The 13,175-nt window shown below is 43.6% G+C and overlaps 1 protein-coding gene across 4 annotated transcripts in view; it reads left to right on the top strand.

Moving 5' to 3' along the window:
• Nucleotides 1-1,058: 1,058 nt before the first annotated feature.
• The window catches only part of Mkx (mohawk homeobox), a 64,306-nt gene continuing 52,189 nt past the window's right edge, over nucleotides 1,059-13,175 (top strand). The window contains exons 1-3 of one of the 4 annotated variants that reach the window (XM_078023478.1): nucleotides 1,059-1,710; nucleotides 3,786-4,055; nucleotides 5,831-5,990. In XM_078023478.1, the coding sequence (XP_077879604.1) occupies nucleotides 3,868-4,055; nucleotides 5,831-5,990 (348 nt within the window). In that variant the 5' untranslated portion in view covers nucleotides 1,059-1,710; nucleotides 3,786-3,867. Of the gene's footprint in view, nucleotides 1,711-3,645; nucleotides 4,056-5,830; nucleotides 5,991-13,175 lie in introns of those variants that run through there. The other 3 variants (XM_078023477.1, XM_005334283.4, XM_078023476.1) reach the window with 3 other exon arrangements.

Consider the following 13,175-nt stretch of genomic DNA (forward strand, 5'->3'; position numbering starts at 1 on the left):
GCTGATCAAAAAATATGTCAGAGAGCCATGTACAGCTGATTTAATTATAATATCTCCCGATCATTATCACTCACAGAGATCCCAAGAGTATGCGATGCTTTCCTCCTATGAATTGTCAGTTGGACCTGCTTTCTGTTGTGAAACTTACTTGCTGAAAATCGGTGGCTGTCCCTGTCTTTAGTTTCTACAGAGTCTGTAGACTCAAGCCTGTACTGAACTGACTCTACAAGTGTAGAGAACAGCCGTGGGCTATGCAAGAACAACTTGTGTAATAGTAGAGAAGGAAGGAGACTGGGAAACATGATCAAATGATAACATGTATCTTTCTGGTGAGCAAAAATGTAAACCTACCCTCCTTTCTTCTTTGGATTGTGTCACTGCCTGGTTTCCTGTCGCATATTTTGGGAGATGATAAATCGAAAATTCAAGGTTGTGATTGTTCTTGGAAAGATCAGTTTTAGTTTATATTTTAAACACTTCTAGGACACAATAAAGGGAAATGCTTAGGTGGGCCTCTACCTCAGAACAGGCCAGTCTTCATTAGAAGATAAAAGGACAAATAATGCTATGTCTTTTAAATCTGGGGTAATCTACTTTCGCTCTTAAAAAAGATAAAAGGGTCACAGGAGCAGCAGGACGGGCATCCAGAGAGCAGGGGACTTGGTTACTCGGATTCTTAGGGATCTTCTTAGCTGCCAGAAATTCTAAGCTTACAGTTACACCTAAGCCAGAGCGCGGTTGCTCATATTTGGTGGGTAGCAAAAATATCGATAAGAGAATCTGATAGACATTCTCTCTCCTTACACTATGTCCTAGCTCGAGATTTTTCCAAGTTCCATTCTCTTTGATACATACAGATCGCTGACTCTGGGCTCTCAATCTCTTTTACACCTGGGTCACCCCTAGCTTGGGCACCTGGGCTGACCTTGACCTATCTTTGCCTTCCCCCATCCTCTTCAGCGCTGGGAGTATGTGTGGCACTGACTGAGACAGCCAGGACTTCAAAAAATCCAGTGACACCAGAAAAGAGTCTCCCAGGACACAAGAACCTCCAGCAATACGCTCCTGCGTTGTAGGCGCAAACCAGATTTCTAACTTCAGCTAATCAAGAGGAAAATATAGGGCGCGTCACAGTGGCCTCTTCCGACTAGCCACGGGCGGTGAAATTTCCAGCACTCCGACCAGCTAAGACAGTGGATTTGCACCACAGCCTCTCAGCTCCCGGAGCCTGAGCCGAGCGCTCCCGGCGGCTTCTCCAATTTCTCGCATAAGTGCGAAAGAAATAGCCCCTTTTGCTTCGCGCTGCAAGGCCAGGGGATCTGGGAGCTGCGCCGGGCTGGGGAGGACTCCACGGCCCCGGGGGCTACCCAGCGGCGCTCCGGCGGCGGCTTTTCTGGTAGGGGTTAACAGCAGCTCCCGCGGCCCGGCGGGCGCGGATGCTTCCTCTTCGCCCGCCCGGGAACATGGATACTGCGCTCGCAGGATGTTCGCCGGCTGGGCCAGGCAGTCAGGAAACATGAGAAGGCCTCGGTATTCCTGTTCCCGGGCCGCGCGCGCCCGTCTGGGTAAATAAAGCCGAGACGACGGTGGTGGCGGCGGTGAGCGCGCTGGAGACCGCGCGGCGAACATGCGGCGGGGATGGGAGTGCGCCTAGCCTCGAGGTGGGAAAGCCAGCCGCCCTGCCGCTCGCCGCGGGACCGGTTGCTACAGGTACAGCCCTTGCGCCGCTGTGTTCCCGGACCGCGAAACGTGAGGCTTGCTCTGACCCTCCAGCTTCTCCTTTCTTCAGCGCTCGAGAGTCTGGGCTGTCCCAGCCCCCTCCCCCCCCCCACTTTCTTCTGAAGTCTGGTTGGGATGCGCCCAGGTGGTGGCCCGGGGTGGCCGGAGGGTATGTGAAGAGCTTGAAAGCCCACCTGGCCGCGCATCCTTTTCTTTAAAATTATTGGTTGGTCTGGGCGGGGCAGATCACTCCCTGGCAGAATTTGGAATGAATTGGGTAAGTGTGGAACACAAGAGTTAAGAAAAGGCGCTGGGTACCCCTCGGGGAATCCTGGGGAGAGTTAAGAACCGATGATCACACGCTCCGATGATCACACGCTCCGGACTCACTGCAATGGGACCCAGCTCTGGGACCTTTGCCACCTCCTACCGCCGCGCCTGCTGTCTGCAGTCCTACACAGCGCGGGGAGTCTGTGGTTGCGATTCTTGCGTGTAAAGGGTCCGAAACGGCAAATCTCGCCATTGCTTCTCTGGGAAAAGCACGCCCTTGCTCTAGGAGGACAGGGCTGGGATAAGGACAGATGGAGGGACTCGGGTAGGATGTCTTGTACAAAATAAAGCAGAATGAACGCAAATCACTAAGCGCAGTGGTTTAAAAATAAAATAAAGTGACTGTAGAAGAGGGGCTTCGGGCATGGAAATTTGCTTTGACATTTATTGCCGAGGTTGTGTGCACATCCCAAGCACGTACCTGTCTGCACGGGAGGACTCAGTCCTAGGGGACACAGGGCAGCCAGCAGAGGTCTGACTTCAGCTTCCTCACGAATACTGATGTTGGCTGTCGTTTGATTACTGTGGCTATGGCCCTAAGGGTCGCGTGTGGTCATTGCTGCCGTGGCCGGAGGGCGGGGCGGGGGGCGTTGGCGAGTGTAGGAGCTAGGTGAGGTAAAGAGTGTGTTGTGTGTGTGTGTGTGGGGGGGAGTGTTGCAGTTAGTACAGCGCATGGCGGATTGAGAGGGCGTTGGCAACGAAGTGGAGGCAGCTCTAAGCAAAAGAGAGCTGCCCCGAGGCATGCGTCGGAGTGATGCGGTGGGCTAAGGCGTCCGCACACCTCAGGGCGATAATTGGGGTGTTCTCTTGCGGCTCAAGCTTGATCTGGACGTTTGCGCTTGGGAGGCGGCAACTCCCGAGGTGAGCTGCAGGCTTTCCCTGACCCAGGCGGCCAACGCTGCCTCGAGTTTAAGCTTCGGATACTTTGCAGCCTCTGAAATGGGCTCTGATCTCTGGTCTCCCACCTGCGCAACACTGGCTACAGTAACCCCCGAGGACTCAGAAACGGGTGTCTTGAACCTACCAGAACCCCGAGCGTTCTGCAGCGGGCTGGGGGAATGATTGGAAGACTGAGGGAGTGGGGAGAATGTTTGTCCCTGATGCCACTTAGCTTTTCACCTCTAGAGTCCATTTCTAACTTTCCGCTGCTCTCACCGGCAACCCAGGGACCACAGCAGAAAGACTCAGGGGTTTCAACCAAACCATCCAGGATCTAGAACACACGACCCCCCTGAAATCCCATTATGGCCTGTGACTCATTAACTGATCCTTGAAACGCAGTTGTTCATATTACCCTAACTCTTCCTTTTCTTCCAACCCCAGTGACTTTCATCTGATATTGTGATTAAAGAACAGGCAGCCTTAGCCTATCCTGGTCCGTTATTCCGAGCGTACTTCTCCCAGAGATCGGTAGGCTTGTTCGGGAATTACTTTCCTGTGCCTCCGTGGGTAAACTATTCGTTGTTGAAGTTCCCAGAGGTGGAGGTGGGAGTTTCATCGCCAGAGAAAGAAGAAGGGTGGGGTCCTGTCCCATAATTGTGTGATGGTGGTGGTGTTTGTGGAGTGGAGGAGGAGGATAGCCAGGTAGGAATAGGCGGGCGTTCCCTGGTCCAGAAGCTGCGGTGCAGCTCCACCCCTCGACTCTGCAGCTGGTCTCCCCTGCCAAATTCAGGGGCCCGGACCTGCAGGAATCTGTGCACTGTCAGCGAGTAACGTGATGCACCTTTATCTCCTAGAACCCGAGCCCTGTTGTGGAGCTCCTGGCGGCTCGGCTCCGAGGCGCTGCGGCCGCGCCACGCGTCCCTATCAACCCGCATCATGAACACTATCGTCTTCAACAAGCTCAGCGGCGCGGTGCTTTTTGAGGATCGAGGAGCTCCAGAGCGGGAGCGGGGTGGTCGGCCCTATGGCGGTGTCCTGGACAGTCCACATGCCCGTGCCGAGGTGGGCATTCCCGACGGCCCACCCCTCAAGGACAACCTCGGCCTGAGACACCGAAGGACCGGGTATGCGTGCGCTCCTGGGGGCACTATCGGCCTGCAACCCGGGGTGGGGGGGGGCGGCGAACGACCCAGTAGTCAAGGGGAAACTGACCCGCAGGTCAAGGTCCCGGAGTTCGCAAGAGATTGGCGCCTTCTGGGCCCGCGTGTCCTTGTTTTAAGGAATTAGCCTCTCAAAGCTTGCGGGATCCATTCGTTAGAACAGTTCCAAAGAGTGGTATTGAAAACTGAGTTGGAACTGCCCCCAGTCCTCAGCTACCTGGACCTCAGGGTAGCTTCTACCCCTCTCAGTGCCGCGGGCACAGAAGGGACTGAGAGAGATGCATAGGAATAGGGCAGGGCTAAGTAATCGGGGATTCCCAATTCAGCCTCAGAGGCTTCCTCCGGTCACTGGAGGCTCTAGTGGAGGCCTCGCGGCTCGCCTGGCTTTGGAGTAGGTGTTGGAAAGGTCGGCTTCCGCAGGGCGTCCCTGGAGTGCGCTCAGCTCGGCGGGGCCCGCAGCGAGCCCGGAGGGAAAGGCCCGGGGCCTGCCGCACCGGCTTTCGGTTTAGCCGGGTGAGTGGGGTGCCTGGCGCCGGGAGCTCGCGGGTGGGCCATCTGCTACCGCGGCCGGGGCGTGGAGGGCAGTCTCCACCCGGCCAGGTCCTGGCGGTTCCTGGCGCGGCCCCCCGGGGGAGGGGCGGAAGTCCTGGCCACCTCCACCTGAACGATTGCATCAGCTGCTTGTTCTGCGGCGTTGCTGGTTAGTAAAATAGAGATTAAGTTTCGTCAAAATGTTACTACCAGTTGGTTCGGATGGAATTGCATTTCAAAGTGTTTAAAGAGGCAGAAGCCCAGAAGGCAGAGGCGCAGGCGCAGGAGCTCTACAAAGTGAGCAACCCAGTACGCTGGCGGCTGCGCGGCGACACCTCCCGGAGCTTGCGGGGAGCGCAGCGCCAGAGGCCGAACTTCAGGTTCTTGGCTGTTCTGCCTCTTCCACTTTGAATGTGCTTTACCTGGAGTCTGATGAGTCAGAACTTTACATACTTTTCACTCTTCATTAGTTGGGAAACGATCCTTAGGGGGATTTTAATATTCCGTAATCATCTTCCACAATCTTTTCTTTGGAAAGTTTCCCCCTTCCCCCAAAGGATCAGAAGAAAATGAGAGCTCGGAGAGCTGGGGCGGCCATCATTCTTTGTTTTATTCATGCTCTCCAGTGGGTGACTCTTTTTCTTGACCATAAGCGACTGAAGCCAGGCAACATCCTGAAAGGACGTTGGAGAGTGGGCGGCTGACCCAACTCTGCTGTTAGGGCCAGGGCTGCTCAAGGGCGTGCTGCTAGCGGGCACAGAAAGGATTACAATTAGTCCTGTTTTCCAGACCTGCAACCTGATTAACTGTTTTCTTCAAATCACTTATCCTGATCTCCTAAACATCAGCTGAGCTACTGGGTTCCAGGTATCCTCCCGCCCCTTTCAAGTAAAACATAGAGTCTTGTCCTGCACTGCCACACTATCCTCTGCGACACGCAGACTATTTCAAAGAGAGACGCTGAGGAGATGATACCCCACCCAGAAATCCTGTGGCTTTCTTCCCTTGCTTTGCCCCAACCTCAGGGCTTGCGGAGCAGTAATGCACAACCCAGCTAAGGTGCTCTGCGGCACCGGGCTGGAGCTCCTCGGTCGTTCACCACCGATGGGGGCTACAGCCGCAGAAATACGTCCTTGCGTAAAGGGTTCTGGCCTGTAGACCCCAAATGGCTCCACTCAGCACAGCCTTCTTCTTTCTCCGTATCCTAGGACCCGGCAGAATGGCGGGAAGGTGAGGCACAAGCGACAAGCCCTGCAAGACATGGCGAGGCCCCTTAAGCAGTGGCTTTACAAGCACCGTGACAATCCGTATCCCACCAAGACCGAGAAGATTCTCTTGGCTCTCGGCTCACAGATGACGCTAGTGCAGGTAATCGCGACACACACAAGCCCTGGATCCGATCTGTCTCCCTGTGAGCGACTGAGGAGCGGGTACACTTGGTTTTTGTATGTTTCTGAAGGTGGCGCCTCTCCCTGGGGACTGGTGAAGCCCAGTGGAGAGGGAAGGGCAGGTCAAGAAGCTCTGGCTTTCGCATCTGACGATGTTGCGAAAGTAGGCACAGGTACATAGTTCTGCTGTGGGGAAAGTTTTTGAGTTTCTTCTCATCTATCATTTCAATGCAAATATCGGTTCAGGAGGGGACTGAAGGATGAGCCTAGGGAGAGGAATGGAAGGTCAACTGTGGAGGTATGAAAAAAATAGTTGGAAATCCGAACTGTAGAGCCACATATGGTGCTATCCACAAGTGAATTTAAGACTTTAGTGTGCACCAAAATCGCCTGGAGGGCTTGTTTAAACAAATTGCTATGCCCCACCCCCACAGTTGCAGATTCAGATCTGGGGTGGGGCTGATGATAATTTGCATTTCTGACAAGTTCTCAGGTGAGGCGGAAGCTGTTGGCACTGGACAGAGCTTTGAGAACCCTGGACCCAGCTTTGAGAACCATTGATCATGGTGCAGCATATTGGAGCCTATGTTAAAGCTCCAATACAGAATAAACTTCTCAATTACCAATAACAGAGGATAGGAGGGGAGATGGAAGGAAAGGCAGGAAGTGGTTTGGGTACTTTTTTTTTTTTTTCCTAAGTAGGAAGCTTCATCATGGCATTAGATGCAATTCACAGCACTTTGCTGCTTGTACTTTTCCATTGGGTTTAAGGAAAGGAGGCAGATTTCAGATTTCAGATGGTTGGGTTACTTTGTCAAGTGTAGAGAAATGGTGCAAGCTTATTTCTTCTCTAGTGAACAAACACGACTTCACATTTGACTAACTTTTCTGAATATAATCTTATTTTCTATTCACAAAACAGGATGATGTAAAGCAGTTATTATTATGTACATTTTACAGGTGACATAACAAAGGCCCGTCCTTGGAAGTTAAGTGTCAGTAAGGGGTGGAGGTAGGTCTGAAAATAAAAAAATAATGTAATTCGAGATCAAATGCTTTTTCCATCACACCAGTAAATGTGATGGCATGGGCTTTCATACATGCAAACAGAATAGATAGATTCATAAAGAGGAGGAAGAATTAGATGGGCTAGGAAATTTTATATATCACAGTACCACATAACTGTATTGGTAAAATTTTGGATATTCTATTAAATTTACAATAAGGGGGGAACCCCAAAATTTAAAAAATGATAAAAATAAAAAATGTTTCTCAGAACGTTTTTTGCCATTTAGGAATCCTGGAAAGTTTGACAAGCATGAAAGTTGGCCTGTAGTCAGGCTGATTAAAATTCTAATATGTATTTTTCTGTTTATTTTCAGAACAGTTGTAGAGAGAAACATCTGTTTTTCTTCCTATTAACAGGAAGTTTTATTATTAGTGATTTGCTGCGGCACTGGAGGGAAAAATTAACTTAGTGTTCTTGGCTTGCTATCTGTTTAACATAAAACTATGGAAGTGATTTACAAAAGTAGTTTCTAAGAAAATTATTACAATCAGAAAAACTTGCTTATGAAAATAAAAGCATATGCTCCAATTTCAATTTGAACAGGTATGCTTCTTATTTTGAAATATGCTAATTGGTAGAGTTGCTTGAATATTTTACAATGATGCCAATAAAATATCACATTGTTTTGATTGATTATATTGTTCCATATTTAATGCTTGTCTTGTCATTCTTTCATAGAGAAAGCAAAAATATTTGAGAACTTTGTTTTGAAAAAGAACACTTGCCATTAGGAGAGACATTTAATTTTTTGTGTAATTTTGTTGAGCTGAATTATGAGTAGTTATAATTTTAATACAGAATCAAATTATTTGCTACCTGTAATGATAGTTTAAATACAAATAGCGATTCTTTTTTGCAGTTAGAACTTGGTAAGGCTATTATGTTTTTCTATGAGATTTTCTATGTTTTTACATGAGAGTTTCATTCAACACTCTTTCCTTTCTCTTATTCTAGTTCTTAGAAAATAGAGATGAACAAAAATATGTAGTTCTTAAACAGGGAAAAGATTATTTATAATTAGTGATACCTGTATAATGATTTTCAAATGTTACCATAAATAAAGTTTAAACTTTAAAGTGATAAATGGAAAATGTTGAAATATATAGAACTACAGTGGGACCTTAATATATAATCTGCTTTGGCACAATTTTATGTCTATATAAAAAAATGTATGCACACAAACACACATAACTATTTCTATATATGGGGGTTTGTATAAGTCAAGCATAAATTAGACATCCAAAGCAAATTCCGACTCAATGGAAAACTGCATAAATTATGTAAATACTTTACACTTCTGGAAAAAATATATAAAACTGTGATCTGAGTAAAGCTTCTGATTCTTGCAAATTAGATTCTATGAAATGAGTCAGATTCTCCCAGTGAATAAGTTTCTCCTGTGAAGCCAGGCTTCTTGAGAAGAGTGGTCATGTCTTATTCATGGAATTCACATGACATATCACTCCAGCATAGTGCTTCTCATACAGTAAACGATCTGTACGTGTTTGCAGAGTAAATAGCTTCCTTTTGGGAAATAGTCTATAATGATCATGGAGCCTCTCAGCATATCTTTCTGACAACTAAAGAATGTCTTGAACTTTAAAAGATGTTCTAGATTTAAAACCTATTTTGTTGTAGAGAATACACAGAGGGAAGCTTATTATATTTAATGTTATATGATGGTTCTGCAGAATAAGCACAAGTATATCCTATTTTATTTTCAAAATATTTGAAAATAGATCCTCTATATCTTCAGACAAACATGGAGTGTTTTCCTTATTTCTGTTCAACTTCTATTTCTTGTTTCTTGCAGTGCCTCCTATCTCCTATTTCTCATAGTTTGTATTAACAAGCTTTCAGCATAACTGTTTTATTCCTTAACTACAAAAAAAATCTTATATTCTTGGAGTTTCTTTTACACTTAATATTTTTCTTTTGATCATGTCAGACTTTTCAGACAAAGCAATTTTATTTTGCTACCTTTATATTGATAAAGAAGGGTGTGTTACTTGGTCAATTATCTCCCTTTAAATCTACAAATAAAAAGATGTTTTTAAAAGATAACAGATTTTTTAGGGCTTCTAATAAATAAAAGCTCCAAAAATATTAATCAGCACCTACATTTTTTCATCCCTGAAAAATGAAACAGAAAGAAATGTTCATGCAACTTTCATTTATTTTATTTATCTCTACCCACTTGACTTAGTAGTTTATCCTACTTTGCTATAACTATGATTAACTCTCATTTGCATTATTATTCTGACATCTTCTTAATGAGATATAAAATTCTTTATAAGATTAACAAGGATGATTTGTGTGTGTGTGTGTGTGTGTGTGTATGTGCACATGCTTTGATTTTAACAGTACAAAATATTCCACTGTGCTTTGTTCTTATAGCTGTCCATTGTTTAAACACAAAAACATACTATGTACTCTCGAAGTATAAACAGCTTTATTGTGGAATCATATAAAATGGTATGCGATTGGAGTTTGTACCGTTGTAGTATATGGAGTTTACCAAGTAATATAATTGCATGTTGATATTTTCTCCTTTTATAATACAAGTTTCAAATTCCTGTGATGTGTCCACATACAATTTGGTTAAAATTTCTGTGTTGCAAGAGTTTCTCCCCTCTGTTGACATAACTCTGTTTTTGCTTGGAATTGAGTGCTTCTGCTGAAATATGTATGGTCTTAATAATTACAAAGCTTGCAGTAATTGTTAAATATTCAGCAAAATATTCAACTCAGATTGTCCCTTGCACATTTTTCCAAGTTGCCAGCCACACAGTGTAGAAATATTTCAGTTAAATAACTCAAAAGAAGTTTGTTAGTTCAGTGTGCTCAAAGATGGACACATGCCAATTTATCCCTTTGGGTTCACTGTAATGATTGTTCTGTCAATATGATGAATGTAAACACCTCTGTTAGAGTAGGATGAAAATTGCTTAGTTTTCTCTTCCAGTTTCTAGATATTTGGCTCTTTAAGTTTTCACTAAAAATATATGGAGTTTTTAAAGCACTAAGTTTAAAATGCTGTTCTAGAATCTCCCCAAGGCTAGAAGCCTGTTTCATGTAAAATACGATTTAAAGAGAACTGAATAACAACCTGAAGGAATCCATAGTATGTAAAAGACAGAAAATGTGAACTGGTATTTTTACTTTCAGTGAAACATGGAATTTGAATTAATGCATCAGAAAGAAATTGCTTAACATATGCAAATTCATTAACCTATGATTTGCCTTCTGTTTGTAGGGCCTTACTGCAAGGGGATATTAAACACCTCAGACTATATCCAGCTGTACTGTAAATTTCTGTTAATAAAATATTGGCAAAGTAAATATATTAGCAGATTGGGAACCAATCAAGCTTATGATATCAGTTTAGAAACAGCTTATGTTAGATATCAGCAAATCTTTCTGGAATATTTCCTAATTTATAACTATTATAACATGGTAAAAATTATGAGTATATAAAACATTAAAAAGAATATGACCCCTATATATGAAAAACTAGTTAATCCTTCGTGACATATAAAGGTTCTTCATTGTTACATTAGAAATATAGTCCACTAATTTTTTTAAATTTCAAGTCCATTGCATTTGTATTATATGAAGAGTATCATAAGAATAAGATTTTACCCTATATTATATAGGTACAGTATAAATTAAGATTAGTTAATATTTAACTAGTTCAGTCTGAATTATATGCTGTTTAGTAAAGAAAGTAACAAGAAATTTTTGGGTTTGGATTCTATTAAATATGAGTGATACAGGCATGGGGAAGTTTCAGGCTGTCCTTGCAAGGACATAATCACACACATCTGATTGCGAGAGAGAGAGTAGCGGTAAGAGCAGAAGGTAACATTTGTAACAAGTCTAAAGGGAATTAACTCTGGGTCTAGAGGAACTTGGGCTGTATTCACAGGTCATAGTATTTTAGAGTTGGGAAGAATATTATGAACCATCTAATCCATTTTATAGATGAAGGATTTGAAGTTCAGAAAAGTTGAATGACTTCACTAAATTCACACAGCATATTTCTGGAAAATTCAGAACAAGGAACCTGATCTCTTGTCATTAGACCACAGTTATAGGATGACAGGATATTAATGAGGATTTGAAGAATTTAAGTGATCAAATCAAAATGATGCATCAAAGTTTGAATTTCATGATGGTTGTTAAGATCCACTTAAAAGAACAGAATGGAAGGTAGGGAAGTTTGAAAGAAGAGTATTCTAAAATTCCTAGTTAGTAGTTAGTCATACGGATTGGGACAAAAGTTTTGGCAGTGAATTGAAGAATCGGGGAAGTTGGACAAATGTAATGAAGAAAGGGACCAGGTGCTTTTTGCTTCCATAGTGTATAGCCACCTGTGTATCACAGTTAATCATGTCTCATTCTTCACTGTTAGTCTTTCCAGGAGTGTGGGGGACAAAGCTTATCCAGTCCTGGCACTTAACACCGTGGCTAATGTACAAAAGCTACTCAGTATATATTTGTTGAATGAGTAGTCCCAGTGAGAATTTGAAGTCAGACTGAATCATAGTAATAATAGCTCAGCTTGACAAGAAGTTGACGAAGACTTAGACTTCTGAAGTGCCGTGGTGAGATATTATATCCTTGCTCATAAATGTGAAAGGACATTATCATTGCTGAAAGCATAAAGAGGGAATATTGAACACCCTGAATTTATATGGGAAAACAATCATGTGTTAGCCATGGGGACAGGGAGGAAAAAAAAAACACACGTAATTTTGCTTTTTGTTTTTTAAGTAGACTTCACCACAGTTTTATGCAATAATTAGGGTTTGGGTGATATGCAAAAAAAAATGTGTATTTCTAGTATAACTTTAAAAGAAAAGAAAGGAAAAATGAAACTTTGGTGAAAACATTGCCACACAAACCATTATAGTAACATGGAGTCGTTTTCTGGAACAAATTGGCAGAAAGGCTGAATTCTCTTCCCATGTTTCATTCTTTCAAAAACAAAGTTGTCCTTCGCATTTTTAAAGATCTGTATGCTGGTGATATTCTGGATGTTTTAGAAGAAACCTCAAGTACCATTTTAGCCTTTGGAAATCTGATAGCACCTTAAAAAAAGAACAGGAGTAAATTTTTGTTTGTTTGTTTGTTTTGGAGTGTCTATTTCTTTCACCCATGTGCTTAAGAAACAGTTGACTTTCAGCTTAAAATGGGTGTTCTTTGGCTTTTTTCCTCCCCTTGCTTCTCTGCTCTGTGACTGATGGTTTTGTCACCCCTCCTCTTTCAAGAGTCCTACCTCCTTAGTCACTCTTGGTTTCCTAAGCATGGCCCTTGACATTCTTCTGCCTCCTCACAGCTTCAGCTCTCACCTCTGTGCCTCTGCCTCTCAAATCTGATCTTCTCTCCTTGAAGTCTCAGATACCAGTTTTCTTTTCTTTTCTTTTCTTTTTTTCTAACTTAATGAGACCCTGTCTCTAAATAAAATACAAAATAGGGCTGGGGATGTGGCTCAGTGGTTGAGGACTCCTGAGTTCAATCCCTGGTACCCACCCCTCCAAAAAAATAATTAAAAAATAGATTAAATAATACTAATAGAAAAGTTATTTTGGGGGAGGAATACTGGGGGCACTTGACCTCTGGAACTCAGGGGCAGCACTTGACCACTGAGTCACATACCCAGCTCTATTTTTTTTTAGTTTTATTGATTTTATTTTTTTTAAATACATGATAGCAGAATGCATTACAATGCTTATTACACATATAGAGTACGATTTTTCATATCTTTGTATATAGAGTATGTTCACGCCAATTCATGCCTTTATACATGTACTTTTTTTGCATTACAATTCTTATTACACATATATACCACAATTTTTCTTAAAATCAGCCTACTACAGGGACACAGACACTTCAATGTTTATAGCAACACAGTTCACAATAGCTAAACTGTGGAGCCAACCTAGATGCCCTTCAGTGGATGAATGGATTAAAAAATGTGGCATTTATACACAATGGAATATTATTCAGTAATTAAAGAGAATAAAATCATGGCATTTACAGGTAAATGGATGGCATTGGAGAAGATAATGCTAAGTGAAGTTAGTCAATCCC

The sequence above is a fragment of the Ictidomys tridecemlineatus genome, chromosome 10 (genome assembly GCF_052094955.1).
Source record: "Ictidomys tridecemlineatus isolate mIctTri1 chromosome 10, mIctTri1.hap1, whole genome shotgun sequence".
Lineage (NCBI taxonomy): Eukaryota > Metazoa > Chordata > Mammalia > Rodentia > Sciuridae > Ictidomys > Ictidomys tridecemlineatus.